At 36.6% G+C, this 22,703-nt stretch overlaps 1 protein-coding gene across 2 annotated transcripts in view; it reads left to right on the top strand.

Annotated features, from left to right (window-relative positions):
- Positions 1-22,703, top strand: part of sash1b (SAM and SH3 domain containing 1b) — a 125,848-nt gene that overhangs the window by 63,091 nt on the left and 40,054 nt on the right. The window contains exon 1 of one of the 2 annotated variants that reach the window (XM_048190487.1): positions 21,993-22,139. The exons of the other annotated variant lie outside the window; for it this stretch is intronic. Within the exon in view, the coding sequence (XP_048046444.1) occupies positions 22,119-22,139 (21 nt within the window). The 5' untranslated portion in view covers positions 21,993-22,118. Of the gene's footprint in view, positions 1-21,992; positions 22,140-22,703 lie in introns of those variants that run through there. 2 annotated transcript variants of the gene reach the window in all.

Genomic DNA, 22,703 nt, shown 5'->3' with positions numbered 1-22,703 from the left:
ACATCAATATAACCACCACTTTCAAGCTCCAGAAAGGTATTAAAGACATTGGTAAGGAAAGCTTAACATTTAGAAACCACAAGAGTTATTGAAACTATAGACACTTTCAAATTGCAAAATAACGTGAAACATTATTTGAATGTGATCGTGTATTGTAATTATTGTTTGTTTAAAACTTGTTTTTGATATTGAGATGTGTTCTTGAGCAGCAAATTAGAATGATTTCTGAAGGATCATGTGACGCTGAAGATGCTGAAAATTTAGCAAATTCAATCACAGGAATAAAGTACATTTTAAAATATGTTCAAATCGAAACCAGTTATTTTAATAATACTTCTTAATATTGCTGTTTTACTAATTTTTTTTATCAAATAAAGGCAGTCTTGGTGAGCAGAAGAGACTTCTTTCAAAAAAATTGTACAAACCCCAAACTATATACATGCATACATAAATATATATGTAAAAAATAATACCAAAAAGTAACAGTAACAGAAGAGCAGTAACAATAACTGAAGTAAGTCGACAGAAACAGTCTTTGACTTATGTCAAAGTAGGTCCCGATCTTTGTTTCCGCTTGTTTTGCTATGTTTCTCTGTCTTGCTCCAGCGGTTGCGCTCGGATGGTTTGAGGTTTGACTGTGACGTCCTGTCACAATGATGAATGGTCACTGAAAAGCCATCACATCCGATTTGTTTCTCCTCTTACCTTTTGTTTTCCCAAAAATCCAGATTTTGTTTTTCAGTGGATCGCAAACCACTGGGAGCATCCTAGTGGAAACAGTGATAATTACACAGCTGTGGCCTCAGCATACTTTCTGTGTGCCGATCACAAGGTGACACTCCCTCAGGACACTCATGGCATGCTCCATTTTCTCCTATGACGTCCGTAATATTTTTCCATTTGTTTTATTTTGACTTTACACAGTGAGGAACTCTAGTACAAATGCATTTAATTTAGCATGCATTGGAGGAAAAAAAACATTCACTGTCTGTGCTCAGTGTTTGCAGACTGTTCCAGACATCCTGAAAGACGATTCTGGTGTTTTATACTTTCTCACTCATTCTGTGGTGTGAAAGGGAGCATCTGTTTCAGTAGCTGTCTTGTTTTGTCCTGTTAGTTTCTCCATCTCTGGTATCCAAGTTTGGCCTGCACACAGTTTTGTCATGTTCGGCACAGACAACTGGAGGCATCTTCATCAGACTGTGAGTGAGGCTTGTTTTAATGGCATGTTGCATTATACTGATAAAATAATCAGTTTTGTATCCTCAGTCGACTCTCAAGTGCACATTAATCACTCAAAAAAATGAACTGTTGGATTTAATTAAAAAAGCATTGTCAAGTGGTTCCATGCAACTATGTTGAGTAATTTGACAATTTAGTTATATGAGCAAAAGAAATTCAAGTATGACAATTTCTTTGAGTAAATGCAAATCATTTGAATTTGTCACTGTTACATAATATTTATATGTGCAGTTTACTTGATAATGTTATGTTAAATTAAGTTTATTGCATAAGGTGCACACATTTATTGACTTAATTTACCTTAATAAATTAACTTTGCTCTACAAAATCACTCATAAAAAAACTCGTTGACAAAACTCAATTTAATTGAGAGCAGGAATTCCTTTCCAAACACGTACAGTGGGTACAGAACGTATTCAGACCCCCTTAAATTTTTCACTCTTTGTTATATTGCAGCCATTTGCTAAAATCATTTAAGTTCATTTTTTTTCCTCATTAATGTACACACAGCACCCCATATTGACAGAAAAACACAGAATTGTTGACATTTTTGCAGATTTATTAAAAAAGAAAAACTGAAATATCACATGGTCCTAAGTATTCAGACCCTTTGCTCAGTATTTAGTAGAAGCACCCTTTTGACCTAATACAGCCATGAGTCTTTTTGGGAAAGATGCAACAAGTTTTTCACACCTGGATTTGGGGATCCTCTGCCATTCCTCCTTGCAGATCCTCTCCAGTTCTGTCAGGTTGGATGGTAAACGTTGGTGGACAGCCATTTTTAGGTCTCTCCAGAGATGCTCAATTGGGTTTAAGTCAGGGCTCTGGCTGGGCCATTCAAGAACAGTCACGGAGTTGTTGTGAAGCCACTCCTTCGTTATTTTAGCTGTGTGCTTAGGGTCATTGTCTTGTTGGAAGGTAAACCTTTGGCCCATTCTGAGATCCTGAGCACTCTGGAGAAGGTTTTCGTCCAGGATATCCCTGTACTTGGCCGCATTCATCTTTCCCTCGATTGCAACCAGTCGTCCTGTCCCTGCAGCTGAAACCCCCCCCACAGCATGATGCTGCCACCACCATGCTTCACTGCTGGGACTGTATTGGACAGGTGATGAGCAGTGCCTGGTTTTCTCCACACATACCGCTTAGAATTAAGGCTAAAAAGTTCTATCTTGGTCTCATCAGACCAGAGAATCTTATTTCTCACCATCTTGGCAAACTCCATGCGGGCTTTCATGTGTCTTGCACTGAGGAGAGGCTTCCGTCGGGCCACTCTGCCATAAAGCCCCGACTGGTGGAGGGCTGCAGTGATGGTTGACTTTTTACAACTTTCTCCCATCTCCCGACTGCATCTCTGGAGCTCAGCCACAGTGATCTTTGGGTTCTTCTTTACCTCTCTCACCAAGGCTCTTCTCCCCCGATAGCTCAGTTTGGCCAGACGGCCAGCTCTAGGAAGGGTTCTGGTCGTCCCAAACGTCTTCCATTTAAGGATTATGTAGGCCACTGTGGAACTCTTAGGAGCCTTAAGTGCAGCAGAAATTTTTTTTGTAACCTTGGCCAGAACTGTGCCTTGCCACAATTCTGTCTCTGAGCTCTTCAGGCAGTTCCTTTGACCTCATGATTCTCATTTGCTCTGACATGCACTGTGAGCTGTAAGGTCTCATATAGACAGGTGTGTGGCTTTCCTAATCAAGACCAATCAGTATAATCAAACACAGCTGGACTCAAATGAAGGTGTAGAACCATCTCAAGGATGATCAGAAGAAATGGACAGCACCTGAGTTGAATATATGAGTGTCACAGCAAAGGGTCTGAATACTTAGGACCATGTGATATTTCAGTTTTTCTTTTTTAATAAATCTGCAAAAATGTCAACAATTCAATTAATGAGGGGAAAAAATGAACTTAAATGATTTTAGCAAATGGCTGCAATATAAGAAAGAGTGAAAAATTTAAGGGGTCTGAATACTTTCCGTACCCACTGTATATGAGGTTCACAGCCTAAATACAGGTGACACTCTTCTGCATAACAGTAACCACAAAATTCAAAAACATTACAGAAACTACTCTAAATGTCCAACATAACTGAACATTAAACTAACAACATCTTTCTCTTTACTGAAAAACACATAGAATAACACTTTAATCCCTAAATTTACTCTCCTAATGCAGTCCCTTGCAAAGCATGCTGGGAACTGCAGATCCACTGCCCAGTTGGTTATGTCTACATTAATTTGTGCGTTTCACTCAGCAATGTTGACTGAACAAACACATTTTTAGTAGAATTAAGTTCATGTAGTTACATGCAATTTTTTTTTAAGTAATGTGAACAAGGATGGTTTGAGTGAAACTAACAATAGCAAGTTTTTAGTTTTTTTTTAGTGATAGGGGCTTTCGCACTGGAGGAACGTTTTCATACTTCTTGTTACTATTGGCGGAAGTTCCCACTTTTTGGTTAAATGGCCCTAGGGGGAATTTGGTTCTCAGGGGACTGCCTTAGTTGCTAGTTCCTATAACTGAGTTCCTATACGGTGAGAAAGCAGGAACTCTGAACGATTTTAGTTATAGGAACGGCTTTTGGGGGGACTAAATTAGTGGTAACACTTTACAATAAGGTCTTATTTGTTATTAACTAACATGAACTAACAATGAGCAATACATTTGTTACAGTATATATCTTTGCTAATGTTATTTAATAAAAACCCAGTTGTTCATTGTTTGTTCATATGTTAACAAATACAATTTGATTTTAATAATGAATAAGTAAATGGTGAAATTAACATTAACCAAGTATTGTTCATTTTTAGTTCATAAAGTAATTAACTAATGTTAACTAATGGAACCTTATTGGAAAGTGTTAACAAATTAGCTCCTACTTCAGAGTGTCTAACCCAGAACAATAAGAACTACGCATAACATAAGTGTACATTGATTGGCTGAACGCACGCCATACAAAACACCGGCACCCTCCATTTAAAAAAAAGCTGTGTAAACACACAGTTTACATATACTTACTCCACGAACATAGAAAACTGCAATAAGATATAAACATACAGAAAGCTAATGTTAACAGCATTTACCGGTCGCCTTTTCTACGACATTCTTTTCTCTGCCTCGATGATACGTACTGCAAGTTGTCGTAGGAGATTTCTGCTCATGGCCCTCCTTTTTGCTCTTTTAATCACATAACTTGTATGTCTACATTCCATCTCTGTTATCATGAAACCCACGACACACAACAAAAACACAGCTCCGATCACGGCGTCCCTATGGAGTTCCTACTGGCGGTGCGAATGCAACCAGGAAAATGCCATAGGGAAAAAGTAGTTCTCAGGGGACTGCCTTGGTTGCTAATTCCTGTAACTCGAGTTCCTATAACCTGGTGCAAAAGACCCTAATATGACACTGTGTCCCATTCATGAAACATTAGCATGAATTTTGTGTAAAGCATTCATAAAATATTAATACGTAAATAGCTGCAAACCATTTACAGTACACAAGAACGATTTGACGAAATGTTCAACTCTGAGGTGCTTTTTTTTTTTTTTTTAAACTTTCTTCTCTGTTTGTAAGAGGTTAAAGGCAGAAATCTTTGCGTTTTTGCTTGATAGTACTTATGTTTGTTTTGTATCGTCCTTTATTTTTGAGGTCACTCGATTTAGTCCACCCACAACACCACTAACTTAGCATTAAATTTTAACTGTTTAACCAAGATCAAACAAAAATCAGATTTTTTCATTTCATGTGCCCTGGGGTTTGACTGATTCAGCATTCATCTCATACTGTGAGAGTTCTGCTGTGAATCTGGTTTTCTGTACCCAAATGCACATTGAGCATTTTTATTAGGAAATGAGAAATGAGAGGAAACTGGCTGACAAGGATGTTATTAAGCTGCTCTTCAGGAAGCAGCCATCAAAAATATCCTCAACTTGCTTCTAAACCCAGCAGACAGTAAGTCTGAGGCCTCGCATGTGGTTTCAATGGGGTGATTTTGTGTGTTTGTGATGATTCGCTAAAGCTGAAAGCTAATATCCCTGAACTGAAGAGGAATATTCTCTCAGTATGAGAGGAAGCATAAATCTTATCAAAGTTAACTCTCCTCTCCCATTAGCTTTTCATCAGCTTCTCTGTTTGCTTAGCCAACTCTCTACCTCAAGAATAGAATTACTACTTGGATAGTTCCAAAATCTGATTGGATTTCAAAACTAAAATGGTGATAAATGGACACCTTTGACAAAAGGTCAAATTTAGATTTATATTTTATGGCAACAAGTAAGTTGAGACATTAATCAACTGTGAATAGGGTTAAACTACTGAACTAGAAGAATTTTCTTCATTATAATAATAATAATTTAATATTAAATCTAACTATTGTTAATATGTGTGTGTAATTGTATTATATTTTAATCTTATTTTTTTTTATTCTATATGTATGGCAGTGCAATTATATATATAGGTGCTGGTCATATAATTAGAATATCATCAAAAAGTTGATTTATTTCACTAATTCCAAACTTGTATATTATATAAAGTCAAACTTGTATATTATATTCATTCATTACACACAGACTGATATATTTCAAATGTTTTTCTTTTAATTTTGATGATTATAACTGACAACTAAGGAAAAAAATCCCAAATTCAGTATCTCAGAAAATTAGAATATTATTTAAGACCAATACAAAGAAAGGATTTTTAGAAATCTTGGTCAGCTGAAAAGTATGAACATGAAAAGTATGAGCATGTGCAGCACTCAATACTTAGTTGGGGCTCCTTTTGCCTGAATTACTGCAGCAATGCGGCGTGGCATGGAGTCGATCAGTCTGTGGCACTGCTCAGGTGTTATGAGAGCCCACGTTGCTCTGATAGTGGCCTTCAGCTCTTCTGCATTGTTGCATATTGCATCTTCCTCTTCACACTACCCCATAGATTTTCTATAGGGTTAAGGTCAGGCGGATTTGCTGGCCAATTAAGAACAGGGATACCATGGTCCTTAAACCAAGTACTGGTAGCTTTGGCACTGTGTGCAGGTGCCAAGTCCTGTTGGAAAATGAAATCTGTATCTCCATAAAGTTGGTCAGCAGCAGGAAGCATGAAGTGCTCTAAAACTTCCTGGTATACAGCTGCATTGACCTTGGACCTCAGAAAACACAGTGGACCAACACCAGCAGATGACATGGCACCCCAAACCATCACTGACTGTGGAAACGTTACACTGGACCTCAAGCAACGTGGATTGTGTGCCTCTCCTCTCTTCCTCCAGACTCTGGGACCCTGATTTCCAAAGGAAATGCAAAATTTACTTTCATCAGAGAACATAACTTTGGACCACTCAGCAGCAGTCCAGTCCTTTTTGTCTTTATCCCAGGTGTCCAGTCCTTTTTGTCTTTCTTCCCCATGATTGTGTAGCCTACAGAACTAGACTGAGAGACCATTTAAAGGCCTTTGCAGGTGTTTTGAGTTAATTAGCTGATTAGAGTGTGGCACCAGGTGTCTTCAATATTGAACCTTTTCACAATATTCTAATTTTCTGAGATACTGAATTTGGGATTTTCCATAGTTGTCAGTTATAATCATCAAAATTAAAAGAAGTAAACATTTGAAATATATCAGTCTGTGTGTAATGAATGAATATAATATACAAGTTTCACTTTTTGAATGGAGTTAGTGAAATAAATCAACTTTTTGATGATAGTCTAATTATATGACCAGCACCTCTGTGTGTGTGTGTGTGTGTGTGTATATATATATATATATATATATATATATATATATATATATATATATATATATATATATATATATATATATATATATATATATATATATATATATATATATATAATATATATATATAAAATCTACTGTTTGAGCTACAGTAATGTTTTATAATATTACTTTATAATTATTATAATAATTTATTTTATTATTATAAATAATTGTAACCATTACTGGAACATTGATATCTTTTATCATACTGCTCCAATGGGAAGCATTATACAGTTTATATTGCTTTCCTTAAGAATCTGCTGCAAAAAGTCAAAAACATTTTCTTCTCTGTTCTGCGGCTCTGTTCTTGGACACGCCCTTGACTCAGAGGAGAGTTTTATGATTCTTCCTCTGAACAAGAAATTACACTGGAACAGGAAAATAAAAAGGTATTGGAAATGGGAAGAACAGCTATGAAGTGAGAGCAGAGGTAGATTAGAAAGGGATGGTGTGAGAGTAAACGGACAAGAGGAAGATAAATGGGGCGCAGCTGGGTAATTGAGATATCAATCTGCCCAGCGGCGCTGCTCTTATTGAAGATGGGATTGGGATACGGAGATGCTCATTAAATAAGGAGAGATCCAACAGAGCTCTTACCAAACACTGATCTGACTGCAATGCGATTCAGATTGGCTTCAGATTGTTTTAATTGTCTGATTGAATATTACACAATCAACAATTAAAGCTGTTTTATGTTAAAATCATCCCTTTAAATGGTGTTAAGATGGTTTGTACATGTCTCTAATGATTATGTTTTTAATTTGATCCTGCAGCATGTGTGCACTTTGTGTGACATGATTCAGTGCTGGAATATATGGCATGCTGGGAACTACGGATCCACTGCCCAGTTAGTTATGTCAACTTGATGAAGTTATATTGGATTTCCTTTTGTATGTCCTATTGAATGTTCTGAGTGAAGCAAGGCGGTTTTCTGTGTCAGCATGTTTTCAGGATGGTTTTAAGCACTTGCGGTGCTGCGGCGGGTGAAATGGGCTCTTGTGTTGGTGGAGGCTCAGACTCTGAGCTGAATCAGTGCTTATTGACGGGGGAAAGAAAGCAGTGAAAACCTGACACTTGGGCATCCAACCTTAAATTGGCCACATGGGGAGGGAGGGGAAGGGCTGGCTCGCATCGACTGAAAAAATCAATCTATTTCATGATTCATGATGCGTATTGAATGCCAACAGCACAGCTTTGACTCCTCCATTATTGGATGTGGTGTTGCATCTGTCTAGTGTCTAACGTACATGATGTGTGAAGACAAAAGACGCTTAATTGTTTTGTTGTTGTTTTTAATTACCATCATGTAATGTAAAGCAAGTCATCCAGAAGAGTTATAACTAAGATTTAAAATCAACATCAATTCAAAATGGACTCTATTTATTTTCTTAATACTTGTTCCTGGTTTTTTTTTACACAATTCATCACTGCATATTACTATAAAGAAAAGAAAAATAGCCTTGGAAATCTTGTCACTTTTGATCATTCAGTCATTTCCTTATAAAGCCCAATGGAAGCTTGTTTCCACTATGAAATAAAAATTTAAAAAGGCACTTGCAACTTTGTATCTCACAATTCTGACTTTTTTTCTTTCAACTGCAAGATATAAACTCACAATTGCAAGTTATAAAGTCAGAATTGCATGATATAAAGTCAGAATTGTGAGATCTATACTTGCGATTGCATGTTATAATGTCCAATTGTGAGGGGGAAAAAGACTGATGTTTTTTCTCAAGAGTTTATTGCAAGTTTATATCTCACAATACTTGCTTTGTAACTCACAATTGTGAGTTTATATTTGGTAAGTCTGAGAAAAAAATCAGAATTGTGAGATATAATGTCAAAATTGCTTGATTAAAAACTTCCAATTGCAAGAAAAAAAATCAGAATTGTGTATAATATATCATGCAATTCTGACTTTATATCATACAATTCTTACTTCATAATTGAGAGAAAAAAAATTCAGAATTATGAGATAAAAAGTCACAATTACCTTTTTTATTTTTTTTAATGGCAGAAGCAAGCTTCCATATAGGCCTGCACATGAAATGTGGGCAAAAATATGTATATTGTGGCCACGAATTAAGAATTCATTCTCTCGCTTAAAGTAGATTATGCGCACAATATAATAATTTGTTCCCTCATTTCACTAAATCGTGCACATGATATAATAATTTGTTCCCTCGATTAATAAATCATGGTCACATTGTACTAATTCATTCCCTTTTTTTGATTTAACTAAAACAAGGGAACGAATTATTGTATTGTGCGCACAATTTAGTGAAACGAGGAAACGAGTTATTATATTGTCTGCACGATTTAGTAAAATGAGGGAACAAATGATTTTATAGTGTGCACAATTTAGTAAAACAGGAAGGAATGAATATATTGTGTGCATGATTTACTTAAAATGAGGGAACCAGTTAGTAAAACGACATATTAGTAAGTCGGAGGAATGATTCGTTAATTCATGTCCACGTTATACATATTTTTCCCCTCATCTCATGTGTGAGACTCCATAATTATGTCTATGAATTGAGTCTAGTCATTATTTTCTTGAAGAATGTTTTGTTTTACTCAAAACATATATATATATATATATATATATATATATATATATATATATATATATATATATATATATAGTAAATGATAAATGATTTAGAGATGTATTTAGTGTTTTATATGTTTAGTTCCGAGGGTATTGTCCCAGTGACAAGCTGTTGTACCCCTAAAGGTACAATTTTTCACATTTATTTTGAGAGTGTAGGCAGTATAAGACGGTTATGGAAAAATCTACAGGTTTTCAGGAATTCAGGTGCTGGTGATGAATCTGCTGGGATGCGTATAGGTGGTGATGTTCTGCCAAAAAGATGTTGTTTAACCTGTAAAGATGGTCCCAAAAACATTTCTAAGTGAAACATGAAGGTGTCAGAGGCAGTGTGCTGGAAAGGACGAGCCCAGAGGAGTGATGTCAAATCATCATGAGCGTCGACGGTGAGATGGCAAAGAGATGTCAGCACTGGAAGCAACGGACTCGGAGCTGAACCCAAAAGAACGTGCCACCAGAAAGAGAAACGGACTCGCTGCTGCGACAAACAATATTCCTGCGTTCAGTACTAGATGAAAAAGACAAGGGTTCTTTTTTGTTAGAAAGAAATAGATTGATGTTTTGCAGTTCTAGTTGGAGGTTGCAGCTGAAATGTTCATTATGATCTGTGTTTTTTCTTCCATTCGTAAAGGGGACCTATTACGCAAAAATTCACTTTTACATGGTGTTTGAACATAAATGTGTGTTGGCAGTGTGTGTACACAACCACCCAATAGTGATAAAAATCCACCTCTTTTTTTTCCACCTCTTTTTTTTTTTTTTAATCCCCAATAAATCATAAGCAGTATATCAGAACAAGCCGTTTTCATTTTCTGAGCAGTATGATGTCGTGTGCCTGAATTAGTTTATGTCTGTGCAAATCATTTTACACCAGACTGTTTTGTGAACGAATGTCAATACAAATGGACAATACAAAATAGGTTTTGCTAAAAAGTTCTAACTCAAGGATGTTTCAGTACCAACTGTTCGTGATCCAGCTTATAGTCTCCGGAGTGATACTGGATACAAGTTTTTTACAGATATAAAGTTTACCAGTTTACTAAGCACAACCCAAAAATGCATAAGGTTTGTATAGATTTGTTTACTGTTAGTTGTAACAAGTGTTTTTGTGTAATTTGCTGTGTATGTTGATGATAATGCAAGGGAGAGAGAGAGTTTATGGATAAGACTTTAAAGGTGGCCTAGAATTAAATATTGAATTTATATTGGCATAGTTGAATAACAAGAGTTCAGTACATGGAAATGACATACACTGAGTTTCAAACTCCATTGTTTCCTCCTTCTTATATAAATCTCATTTGTTTAAAAGACATCCGAAGAACAGGCGAATCTCAACATAACACCGACTGTTATTAATATGTACACCTCCAATATTTGCATATGCCAGCCCATGATCGAGGCATTACACAAGGGCAGCCAGTATTAACGTCTGGATCTGCACAGCTGAATCATCAGACTAGGTAAGCAAGCAAGGACAATAGCGAAAAATGGCAGACGGAGCAATAATAACTGACATGATCCATGATATCATGATATTTTTAGTGATATTTGTAAATTGTCTTTCTAAATGTTTCGTTAGCATGTTGCTAATGTACTGTTAAATGTGGTTAAAGTTACCATCGTTTCTTACTGTATTCACGGAGACAAGACTGTCGTTATTTTCATTTTTAAACACTTGCAGTCTGTATAATGCATAAACACAACTTCATTCTTTATAAATCTCTCCAACAGTGTAGCATTAGCCTGTTAGCCACAGAGCATATAGCCTCAAACTCATTCAGATCAAATGTAAACATCCAAATAAATACCATACTTACGCGATTAGACATGTTGCATGACAAACACTTTGTAAAGATCCATTTTGAGGGTTATATTAGCTGTGTGAACTTTGTTTATGCTGTTTAAGGCAAGCGCGAGCTCCGTGGGCGGGGAGCACAAGATTTAAAGGGGCCGCGCAGCCTGAATCGGCGCATATTTAATGATGCCCCAAAATAGGCAGTTAAAAAACTGAATAAAAAAAAATCTATGGGGTATTTTGAGCTGAAACTTCACAGACACATTCAGGGGACACCTTAGACTTATATTACATCTTTTAAAAAGACGTTCTACGGCACCTTTAAAGGGAAACACAAAAACGGCGTGTTTTTGCTTACCCCCAAAAAGTGGCAATTTTAACATGCTATAAAAATGGGGTATTTTAAGCTAAAACTTATTTCATATCTTGTGAAAAGGGGCATAATAGGTGCCCTTTAATGTTCTTTATTATTTCAAGTATTACAATTCCTTCCTTTGCCATTGTTTAATATCTGATTCGCAAATCAAAACACTCCTGTTCATGATATTCTAAAGCAAATACCTTTTTAAAATCCACTTTGATCTGCTGAGGTTTGTTAAATGAGATTAATACTAGATTTAATGGATTATACTGACTCTTTCAAGACAGCTGCTTTGGTTCATGATAAGGTCACCTGCAGGATTTGTTATCGTATAGATGACTTCAGGTCATGCTTCGGTGGTGTAGCGCCAGGTCTCTGAGGGAATGTCTGCAGGCAGTTTGAAGGAACTGATGAAATCTTAATTAGGACTTTCACAATAGAAGCACTTGTTACTCTGAGGTGGGCCAGCTATATGTGAGTCAGTCACCAAGACGCGAGGTCCGTGTTTTCACTGGGTGACTTTATTGACTTTATCAGCTGGAGGTGAGAGCTCTGAGATGTTTTCTGTGACGATAAAATGCTTAAAACCCTACAGACCAACGAGTGCCGGATCGTGTCCGTAGGAATTTTAGATCACTCATCCGTATGTAATTAAAAAGCACAACAGAGCTTCTCTGAATTAAACATGCTCTAGAGGTTAGAAGTATTGTCTGTTTTTTTTAGGAAAAAAAGTCCTTTTTGGATGAGGAGAGAGATGAAATGTGATATTCTGGTTCTGTCTGCCTGCTGAAGAATTTGTGGGATTGAAATGTCATAGTAACTGAATCCAGTGAGCCAGGCAATGATGTGGAAAAATGCAAGTCATAAGGTTGAGTCTTTGCGATGTGTGTTTCTTAAAGAAATTATGAGCAATTATGTATTTATGACCACAGTGCTATAGGCTGTTCTTCAGTGGTTCAGTGGACTTATATTCCATTTAGTCTTTGACAGAGCAGAATCATGTGACCATTATATAGATTATAGGAAAATGTACCTTTATCATTTGTAGGGTTAATGATTTGAACATACTGTTCAAAAAGCGCATCACGCACAATTGAGCATCAGACAATACCTTGACATAAAATATGTAAACATGCTAAAAATACACATAGCAAGCACACAGCCACAGGGTGCAAATGCATGGTGATAGCCCAGCAACATCTAGTATGATTTCAAGAGTAGCTTCTTGTTTATCTATATAGTATTTAGAAGTCTGCCTTTATATTGTTCTAAGATGATATTGTTTTCAGGTTTGAAGACCCAAATTTGCATTATATTATGTTTTTATTTCCGTATGTAAACACAGGCATAGTTCTCATTTTATAGGAGATGATTTTAGTGTTTTGGCTTTGGTGTTCTGGAGCTGGCAGGGCTTGTCAGCGCGTTGGTTTATCATGTGACAGGAGCGCATTGGTGAATGACAGCTGGCTACAAAGAGACGCGTCTGTTTAACCCCATGTGCCTCTAGAGACCTGTCAAAATTCACTTAGCTGTCTGTCCTCGTTAGACGGGCCACGCAGATGCCGGCCTGCTGCCCGGGAGGTCGTCGCGGTTCAAGCAGATGCAGTGTCTTAAACACATCGCTCATCTTATTTACAGTCTGTTCACTTTATATCCCACAGACGATGTGTCCGCTGGGAGTGTCATGCAGCTTTCATTTGTCACTATTAACGTCAGCGTGAAATTAACTGTTATTTACTTTCTAAATACAAGTTCCTAATGCTTGTGCACAATTACTCTGTGCATGTTATTTAAAGGAAAAAAAGGTTTGTCTTCATGATCTTTTGTCAAAATGCTCCGCCTCTGTAATGAATTTTGATGTCACCAAGGCCGTATAGCCAAATATCTATGGTTATAGTCATAGTTTATGGTAATGCTTTCTGAAATATTGCCAATAGTCAGCACATTAAACAACTGGTTCACTTCAGAATTCAAATTTCCTGATAATTTACTCACCTCCATGTCATCCAGGATGTTCATGTCTTTCTTTCTTCAGTCGAAAAGAAATTATTTTGAGGAAAACATTCCAGGACTTTTCTCCATAAAATAGTGGACTTCAACAGGTTGAAGGTCCAAATTGCAGTTTCAATGCAGCTTCAAAGGGCTCTTCACAATCCCAGCAGAGGAATAAGGGTCGTGTCTAACCAAATGATTGGCCATTTTCTAAAAACAAAACAAAAAAAATTATATACTTTTTATTAGGGATGCCCCTAATACCAAGCTCGAGCCCGATACCAAGCTCATGTACTTGTACTCGTACTCGTACTCGTAAAAAAAAAAAAAACTATATGAAAGACCGATACATCACGTGACGTAACGGACAGAATTCTCCATGCACAGAGACGCTGGCGGCGGCAGCAGAAACAATGTCAGCCTCAGAGGTGCGGAAATACTTCAAAATTAAAGGTACTATAGAGGATGTTTTGTTTTATACATTTTTGCAATATTACTTGAAACTGTCTTCACTAACTGATAAAAGACTATTTATTAGGTGCACTGAAAGGAACAATATCAATATACATCATCTGTGCACGAGGTAGGGCCTTAAAAACTTCAGCCAATCGTTTGTGTGATCATCGCATAAACGATTGGCCCTCTGGCTTGTCAATCACTGCCATTATGTCCCTTTTGTGAGAGACGTGCGCGCTCCAGTAACTTTCCACACTCCACAGCCGCCGCATTCAATGTTTTTGTCAGGAGTAGCAACTGCAGATTATGAGTTACCTCCGGTGAGTCCGACATAATGAATCCACTAACACGACACAGCGAATGCCGGTGGTAAACACTCGTGTTCCAAGACTTCCAGTACTCGAGTTTTGGGAGGCGTTCCCTCAAAACGAGCTGTGAAGGAGGGGGGTTGTTCTTACGCATGCACTCATTTCAAAAACTCACTAACAGTCTTTGGTTTCTCAGTCGTTGAAAACATCCTCTATAGCACCTTTAATGATGACAACACACACATTGTGAACTACATGCTTTCGATTAGTGGAGGCGGGATAGCTCTCTCTTGCACGCACTCTCTCTCTTTCTTGTGCGCGATCCCAGTTCTCTCAGACAGCGTGCATCAGTTCTCCTCGCGCCTGAATGGTCAAATGCACACATAGTTGTCAAAATGTCCATCGTATCTCACATAAGCACAGTCGGTTATGGCTTAAGTGGACATTAACATTTGGGTGAAAACAGGATATGTGTCAGTATCCATGGATTCGGTCTTAAAAGGACTGTAACAAAATATGTTAAATGTGTAACTGAATGGTAAATAAACCTACTGTATCTGAAAAACAAGTTTATTTAATTTTTATCTCTGTAGTATTTGTTGTATTGTTTGTAAATTTCTTTTTATATAACAACAATTATATATATTGGTAATTATGCCCTTTGAAGGTTATTGGACACTGACATTTTTGTTCTTTAAGTTTGTGACAAGCACATAAAAATTATTATGTTTTTCATTAGAGTAATAATAATGAAGCTGTCCTACATTCATTAGTCTCACTGTGTTGTGCTTGGAAAACTGCAACATCAAAAAAAAAAAAAGAGAGAGAGAGCGAGAGAAATATTAATAAATGTATAAGCATCGGTATCGGCAAGTACTAGAAAAAAGTATTGGTACTCCTACTCGGTCCTTAAAAAATGGTATCGTGCATCCCTACTTTTTATCCACAAATGCTCGTCTCGCACGGCCCTGTAGTGCGCATTGCGTAATCACGTTGCAAAGGTCACGCGTGAAATGCGCAAAGGTACCGATCCAGTGTTTCCACAGCGAACGTGCCTTTGTTGAACGCCTCCATTGTAGTCTTGAGGTTTCTTCCAGGAATAAACACGTCACAATATTCCTCAATTAAATAATTCCCGCCCAAGGCATATGCAAAATAAAGAGGCAAGGCTGGTTGAGTTACAGTAGTGTGTTGAAATTCGTGTTATGGTAAGGGGGCGTAACATTTCCCAAACACTCTCCGCTCAAAGTGGTTGACCAATCACAACACACTGGTCCAACTGACCAATCAGAGCAAATTGTGCTTTTCAGAAGGAGGGCTTCATAGAGACTGGAACTAAACCAGCTTTTCTGACAGACTGGGAAGAGAGGTGCTGCAACAATGTAAAATATGTGAAAAAAATAAGGGTTTTCAAGCTTGAAAACCTATTCTAGTAGACACCAAAAACAAAATCGAGACTTTATAAAAGGGCATAATAGGTCCATTTTAAAAATCAAGTCCTGACTTTATATTTTTCTCTGTCGAATATCCTGTTTTAAATATGACACATTACGGAAGTAAAATGGGGTGCAAATGCTGTGTCACTTGTATTGCTGATATGTATATGATGTGTGATTTGTTTTAAACCATGACCAATGACAAAATTACTTGCAGATGAGAGATTGCATTCATAAAAATGCAATGTGTTCACAAATTGCATTCGCAAATTGTAATTAGTAGATGTAATTGGCACAGAAATGTTGATTGGTGTAATTGTGTGAGATTCTGGAACCTCAAAACATCTGGCACACCTCTGAATCAGCCATGATTTTTCGAGAGGGCAAAATTAAAGCTACATAATGCAAAGACTAAATAAAAATGCTGAATGAATTTACTTTGCACAGCTGCGGCTGTGCTTTCAGCTATTTAGACACCAGGTCGTGCTGAGTTCACAATCACACATCATGTCCAACACGAAGCTTACGACCCCAAGAGAACCAGATATCCGGAAGCATCACACTAGATTTTGAGTGATAGCTGTTATGGGCATGAGTCACATGTGTGTTCTCGCTTGACTGGATGGAACAAACAGAAAGTCAAGGCCTTTTGTGAATCACTCTGTATTCACCATTCCAGAGCTCTGGTATTCTGTGGCTCTCACTAAAGAGGCTGTATTCTCTCTCCCTGAAGTCCACGTATAATGTCAGACAAGGTTTCTGAAACTTCTGAAACTTGGAAAATTAAACAGGCTGTTTTGGCTCATAAAGACAAAGACTATTTCTGCGAATTTGCCTACTTCCATACTATATAACACTATGTGAGACAATTTATAAAACAGTAGACAAAAAGTACCTACTTCTTCCGACATGGGTCTGAAGAGCATAAGTGTATAATCTCTTGTCAAAATCAAGTTGCAATGGATGGACAGACATCTCTCAGATTTCATCAAAAAGATTTTAATTTGTGTTCCGAAGATAAACTTTATTATCCCATGAGGCCACGGAAGAGTATATGTGAATGGAAGCGATGCAACTGACGCTATAGATCACATGATAATGACAACATGCCAGATGTAATGGGTCTGGATTAAATTCATACTACACACATTCATAGAATGTAGATTTTTATCAGTTGTTTAGTAAGTTTCAAAGTATCAAAATACTTAATCATTTTTGCAACATCTTTTGCCTTTGTATGTAACAAACAGAAAATTAGGGCTGCAACAACTAATCGATAATAATCGATAATAAAAAATAATCGACAACGAATGTGATATCGATTATCGATATCGATGGAAAACTTCCGCCAGTCGCGTCAAATTACAGCAATGAATAACGCATTTCTATGGAAAAAAAATGCATCTAAAAATAGTGTAGGAATCAAGAGTGAGCTGCTGCAGGAAAGGTATGAGATCCACGCTGCCCAGAACATGAGAATTCATTATTTTAAGCTTCAAGCTAATGCGTTAGCGTAATGTGTAACATGGCTTGCCCTGTCAGGTGCTTTGACAGATGCGTGTGCTGTTTAATATGAGATATGTTTCCTCAGCGCAAAACTTTTTATTCTTTTTCACTTTTCACTTTCATATTCTTATCTGTAGGTGTTACAAATTTACGAGAGTATTTAAATTTTGCATAAATGTGTAAAGTTGCATAAAATGGAAATACTCAATAAAGTTGGCTAACTACGTTACCTCAGATGGATGAATGGTTGGAATCCACAACTGGTAAAATAAAACATATATAAGACAATACAACATTTACTGTAGGTGCCATAAAATTTGCTGATTTTGGGTGCGTAAAGCCGCGGTCACACTAGACTTTGAACGTGCGAAATTTTTTCGGATGCTGTAACGGTCGTCACGGTCTACAGCGTCTTTTTTATATACATGAATTCAACACATAACTTAAAGTAATACAGTTAAAATGTAAAAATATAGAACCTTCTCGACTTTACTGCAAAAAATATCATTCTTTTAATTCAGCCAAGAGGTCATGCCGTGACGAATCGATCTTCTACTGGTCGCACGTCTTCACGTGATGCGAATTCGCAGGTCAGAGTTCACCAAACTTGAACTTTGGAACGCAGCGTAATGCGAAATTTTTCGCACAAGCTTGCGTTTCCGGTCTGACCCATTCGCATGCTTTTGAATGGAAGTCAATGGAACGAAAAGTGCAGTGTGACCGCACCTTTAAGATTCTATGGTCCCGTTGGCATTTTCACCCCAAAATGGTCTACCGGAGCGCCATCTAGTGGCTGTTGCCCAAAAAGGATCAGAGTTTCGCCTCTTGGTTTTACGCAGACTGTCAGGACGAGCCACGCTGCGTTCCAAAGTTCAAGTTTGGTGAACTCCTACCTGCGAATTCGCATCACGTGAAGACGTGCAACCAGTAGAAGATCGATTCGTCACGGCATGACCTGAATTAAAATTGGCTGAATTAAAAGAATTATATTTTTTGCAGTAAAGTCGAGAAGGTTCTATAGTTTTACATTTTAAATGTATCACTTTAAGTTATGTGTTGAATTCATGTATATAAAAAAGACGCTGTAGACCGTGACGTCATATCACGACCGTTACAGCATCCGAAAAAATTTCGCACGTTCAAAGTCTAGTGTGACCGCGGCTTTACGCACCCAAAATCAGCGAATTTTATGGCACCTACAGTAAATGTTGTATTGCCTTATATATGTTTTATTTTACCAGTTGTGGATTCCAACCATTCATCCATCTGAGGTAACGTAGTTAGCCAACTTTATTGAGTATTTCCATTTTATGCAACTTTACACATTTATTAATAGTAAATTAATAATTAATACATTTAAGATCATCATGTTTGCAGCGAACAATATATTTCAGGCCTCGTGCAGTAATAGTAGTATCAAGCTATAGTCATATATTGTCCAACATTCCCAATTTTTCTGATGCATGTCCTTAATTTAATTTCATATGTTGGTATTAATTCAGTGTTTATAATGCTAATACTAGATCTTTTAAAGCATTTTAACCCAAACTGCCTGGTTTTCTAGAGAGCAAAGGTTTTGTGAAAAAAAAAAAAAATTGTAGACTTAAACACAAAGTGTGTAAAATAAACTATTAAAAGGATTTGATGATCATGTTGTCATCATTCAGGTTGGATTTTAGCTTTAATGTACGTTTTGGTGGGGTTTTTTTTAGCAAAGCAGCTGATATTGCCATAGAAACTACTGGACCGATGAGACGCAGGGCTGCTGCTGGGCGCCGGTGTTGCAATGGAACGTTCTATTGAGTGTCGCTTCTTGTTAGTGTATATTCTTTGGTAAAACTTCAAACTTTACTGAATGAGCGCCGGCATCATACAAACGGGACGCACAGAGGGAGACAATTAATATTCAATAATTCAATAAATATCTGTTGTTGGATGTTAAAGTTTAAAGTCAACATGTAATTCAAGTATTTTGTGAGAGTGGTAACTGTAAAAAGATAACAGCGTAATTGAATATAAATGTAAAGACGTTTCTTACATTTACAGGATAAAGAAACGACCTGCAGAACATTCTTCTTATCTGTTAACAGTGAGTTTGTGTTACACTGAGTTTGTGTTTTTCTTTATTGTCTTTATTGTAATCTTCATAATGTTTTTAGGAATTTAAACTGTTCTTTTGCATATAGCATAGATATAGAGATACTACTGTATATATGTTTTTATAGCTTTCAGTTGACACGTTTATTTGACGGACATCATTGGGCAGGCTGTATCATTTATAAAAAAAAGAAGAAAACGGGCTTTTTATCAGTTTAATCAAAGAAATAATCGATTATTGAAATAATCGTCAGTTGCAACCCTACAGAAAATAGATAATCATTGGTCCAGAGTGCAGTTTTCTGAACCGGTGCAGTACTGTGAGTGACTTCAGACAGCTAGTGAAATGTGAAATCCAGAGGAGAGACACGGACAGACAGGCTCAGTTTCTCTGCCGGTGCACTGGTGCGCAAAAATGCCCTTTCTGGCACTTGCTCGCCTAACGCTGCGCCCTCGGGCATGTGCCCGCCGTCCACAAATACACACAGACATGATGCAGACCCCCGACCGGCCATCTGCTCCAGACTGTAATATGCACTGCCACTGATCTAATAATGTCAGAACAAACAACAGACTCACAGTCACTTCCTCGTACTGTCTCACAGATCAATAGTGCTGTAAAGAGCCCTGTGAGTTAGTGAATGCTATTGGAAAGAGAACAACATGACACAACAGCTAGATTGCTCTCATTATAATCAGGGAAGGTGTCTACACAGACAGGTCAAAAATCATGTAGAAAGTAACAGCACGTTTAATTAATGAGGCACATGATTTTCACAGAGACTTTAAATATATAGCATGGTACTGAATAATGACTGTATTCTTGTGGTTTTTGTAAGACTTTTCATCAGTTATGCCTGAGATTTATGTAGTGTGAGATAATACTGCTGTTCAGACAAACCTTCACAGTGACTTCAAACTCTTGCCGTCTGCTGCCATCTACTGGCGTTTACTGCATCTTCAAATGAGTTTTGTTGAAGTTTTCTTTCAGCTTGTTCACCAAACAATCAGCAGTAGTAGTAGTAGTAGTAAAAATATTTGGTTCCCTAATGGGTAAAAAAAAAATAAAAAAAATATTATAATATATTATTATACAGGCCATATTTTACTCTCAAATCAAAAAGGAAAAAAAATCTGGAAATTATATTTTGCATTAAGAAGATAAAGCCTGTTTTTGACAAGTCATACACAATATTATATTATATTATATTATATTATATTATATAATATTATATTATATTATATTATATTATATTATATTATATTATATTATACAGGTCATATTTTATTCTCAAATGAAAGAAAAAAAAATTACATGTTACATTAGATAAAGCCTTTTTGGGCAAGTCATACACAATATTATATGAAATTATATTATACAGGTCACATCAAAAAGGAAAAAAATATGGAAATTATATTTTGCATTAAGAAGATAAAGCCTGTTTTTAAGTCTTTATTATATTATATTATACAGGTCATATTTTACTCTCAAATGAAAGAAAAAAAAAACATAATTACATTTTACATAAGTCATACACAATATTATATTAAATTATATTATACAAGTCATATTTTACTGTCAAATCAAAAAGAAAAAAAAAATCTAGAAATTATTGCATTAAGAAGATAAAGTCTGTTTTTAACAAGTCATACTCTTATTTATATTATATTATATTATATATGTCATATTTTACTTTTAAATCAAAAAGATAAAAAAAATCTGGAAATTATATTTTGCATTATGAAGAGAAAGACTGTTTTTGATGAGTCATACTCTATATATTTTTATTATGTTATATTATAGTAGTGTTTCATACATATATATATCAGTATTATATCAGTATTTTATATTATATTACGCATATATTGCATCTTTTTATATGTGCTGTTCAATGTTTTACAGTAATTATAGAAAGTTGATCTTAATTGTTATGTTAGGCTTCAGTTTCTTTATTTAAAATAGAATTGCTTTTTTCCTCTTTTTTTTCTTTTTTTCTTCTTCTCTTTCTTTTTTTTCTTTTGGAGTGATGTATAAACCTGACATTTATTTGTGAGATTCACTCTATTATCTGTCATTCATCTGTTTAAGTGCACTCAAGTTCTTTATATCAAACATACTGTTTTTTGTCCCTCCTGAATCCGATTTCGTCCCGTCAGCAGCATATGGGCTGTATCTTTTTACCCATGCTGATAATAAGAGAGGTCTGTTCAGCTTTTGTCAGGGTAATCTTATCTTCTTCTGCCCATCAGCCTCACAGACGCACTTTTTTTAAAGCACATAGCAGGGAGTTTATTAAACTGCGGTGGCAGTGTTTGCTTTGAATGCAGCTGACTGTCCCACAGCTGGAGAGAGAGAGAGGGAGAGGGAGGGTTCGCAGCTCCACCCTGCAGTATATTTCATGTCATCTGCTCCCTCCGCTGGCCGGCCGCATGCGTGATGGATGTGTGGGGGTCAGTCCTCCGTTCAGAGCAGCGTGTGTATTGTTCTCTGAGCGTCCAGGGAAAGTTTCCTCAGTCAAACTGAGCTTGTTGAACACTGAGGAGCCGCATGTTAGACTGTAGAGCAGTGGTGAGTGTGACTTTTCAAAGGGTGTTTTACTTTGTTCTCTGAGGGAACTTGTAAATGGACATATTCTAACTGTCATGATGCTTTAAATTAATTAATAGACTTGTGTGAACATGAATGTGATGTCAGTGCTTTTGAAGATTATCAGATGCTCTCTGTTGATTTTTCTCAAACGTTCTGGTTAGTTTGTTTTTAACACCGTTAATCTTCTGCAAATAATTCAGCCTAAACTTTTTCATTTTATAGATTATTTTATGTATAATTTCATCTTATGTTGATGGTTATTTGTTTTAAGAAATTTAAGAATAAAGTATAAATGAAAACCTGTGGACTTAAAATGTTCAGTATTTGCATACTGAATTCCAATTGGTCTTCTTTCTTACATGTATTTGCATACTGAATTGTGAATGAACTTTACCTTCTTGCATCTACTTAACTTCTTGGCACTGACACATTTATAATGTTTAGATTAATGCCATCCTGGCATTTAGTGTATGAAAAAAACCCCATAAATATAGGCCTTCTGAGTACTTCCCATGTGACAACTAGCCCCAGTCTGCTCTGTTT

This window comes from Megalobrama amblycephala, linkage group LG5, assembly GCF_018812025.1.
Source record: "Megalobrama amblycephala isolate DHTTF-2021 linkage group LG5, ASM1881202v1, whole genome shotgun sequence".
NCBI classification, from domain to species: Eukaryota; Metazoa; Chordata; class Actinopteri; order Cypriniformes; family Xenocyprididae; genus Megalobrama; species Megalobrama amblycephala.
This window is presented reverse-complemented; position numbering and strand designations above follow the sequence as displayed.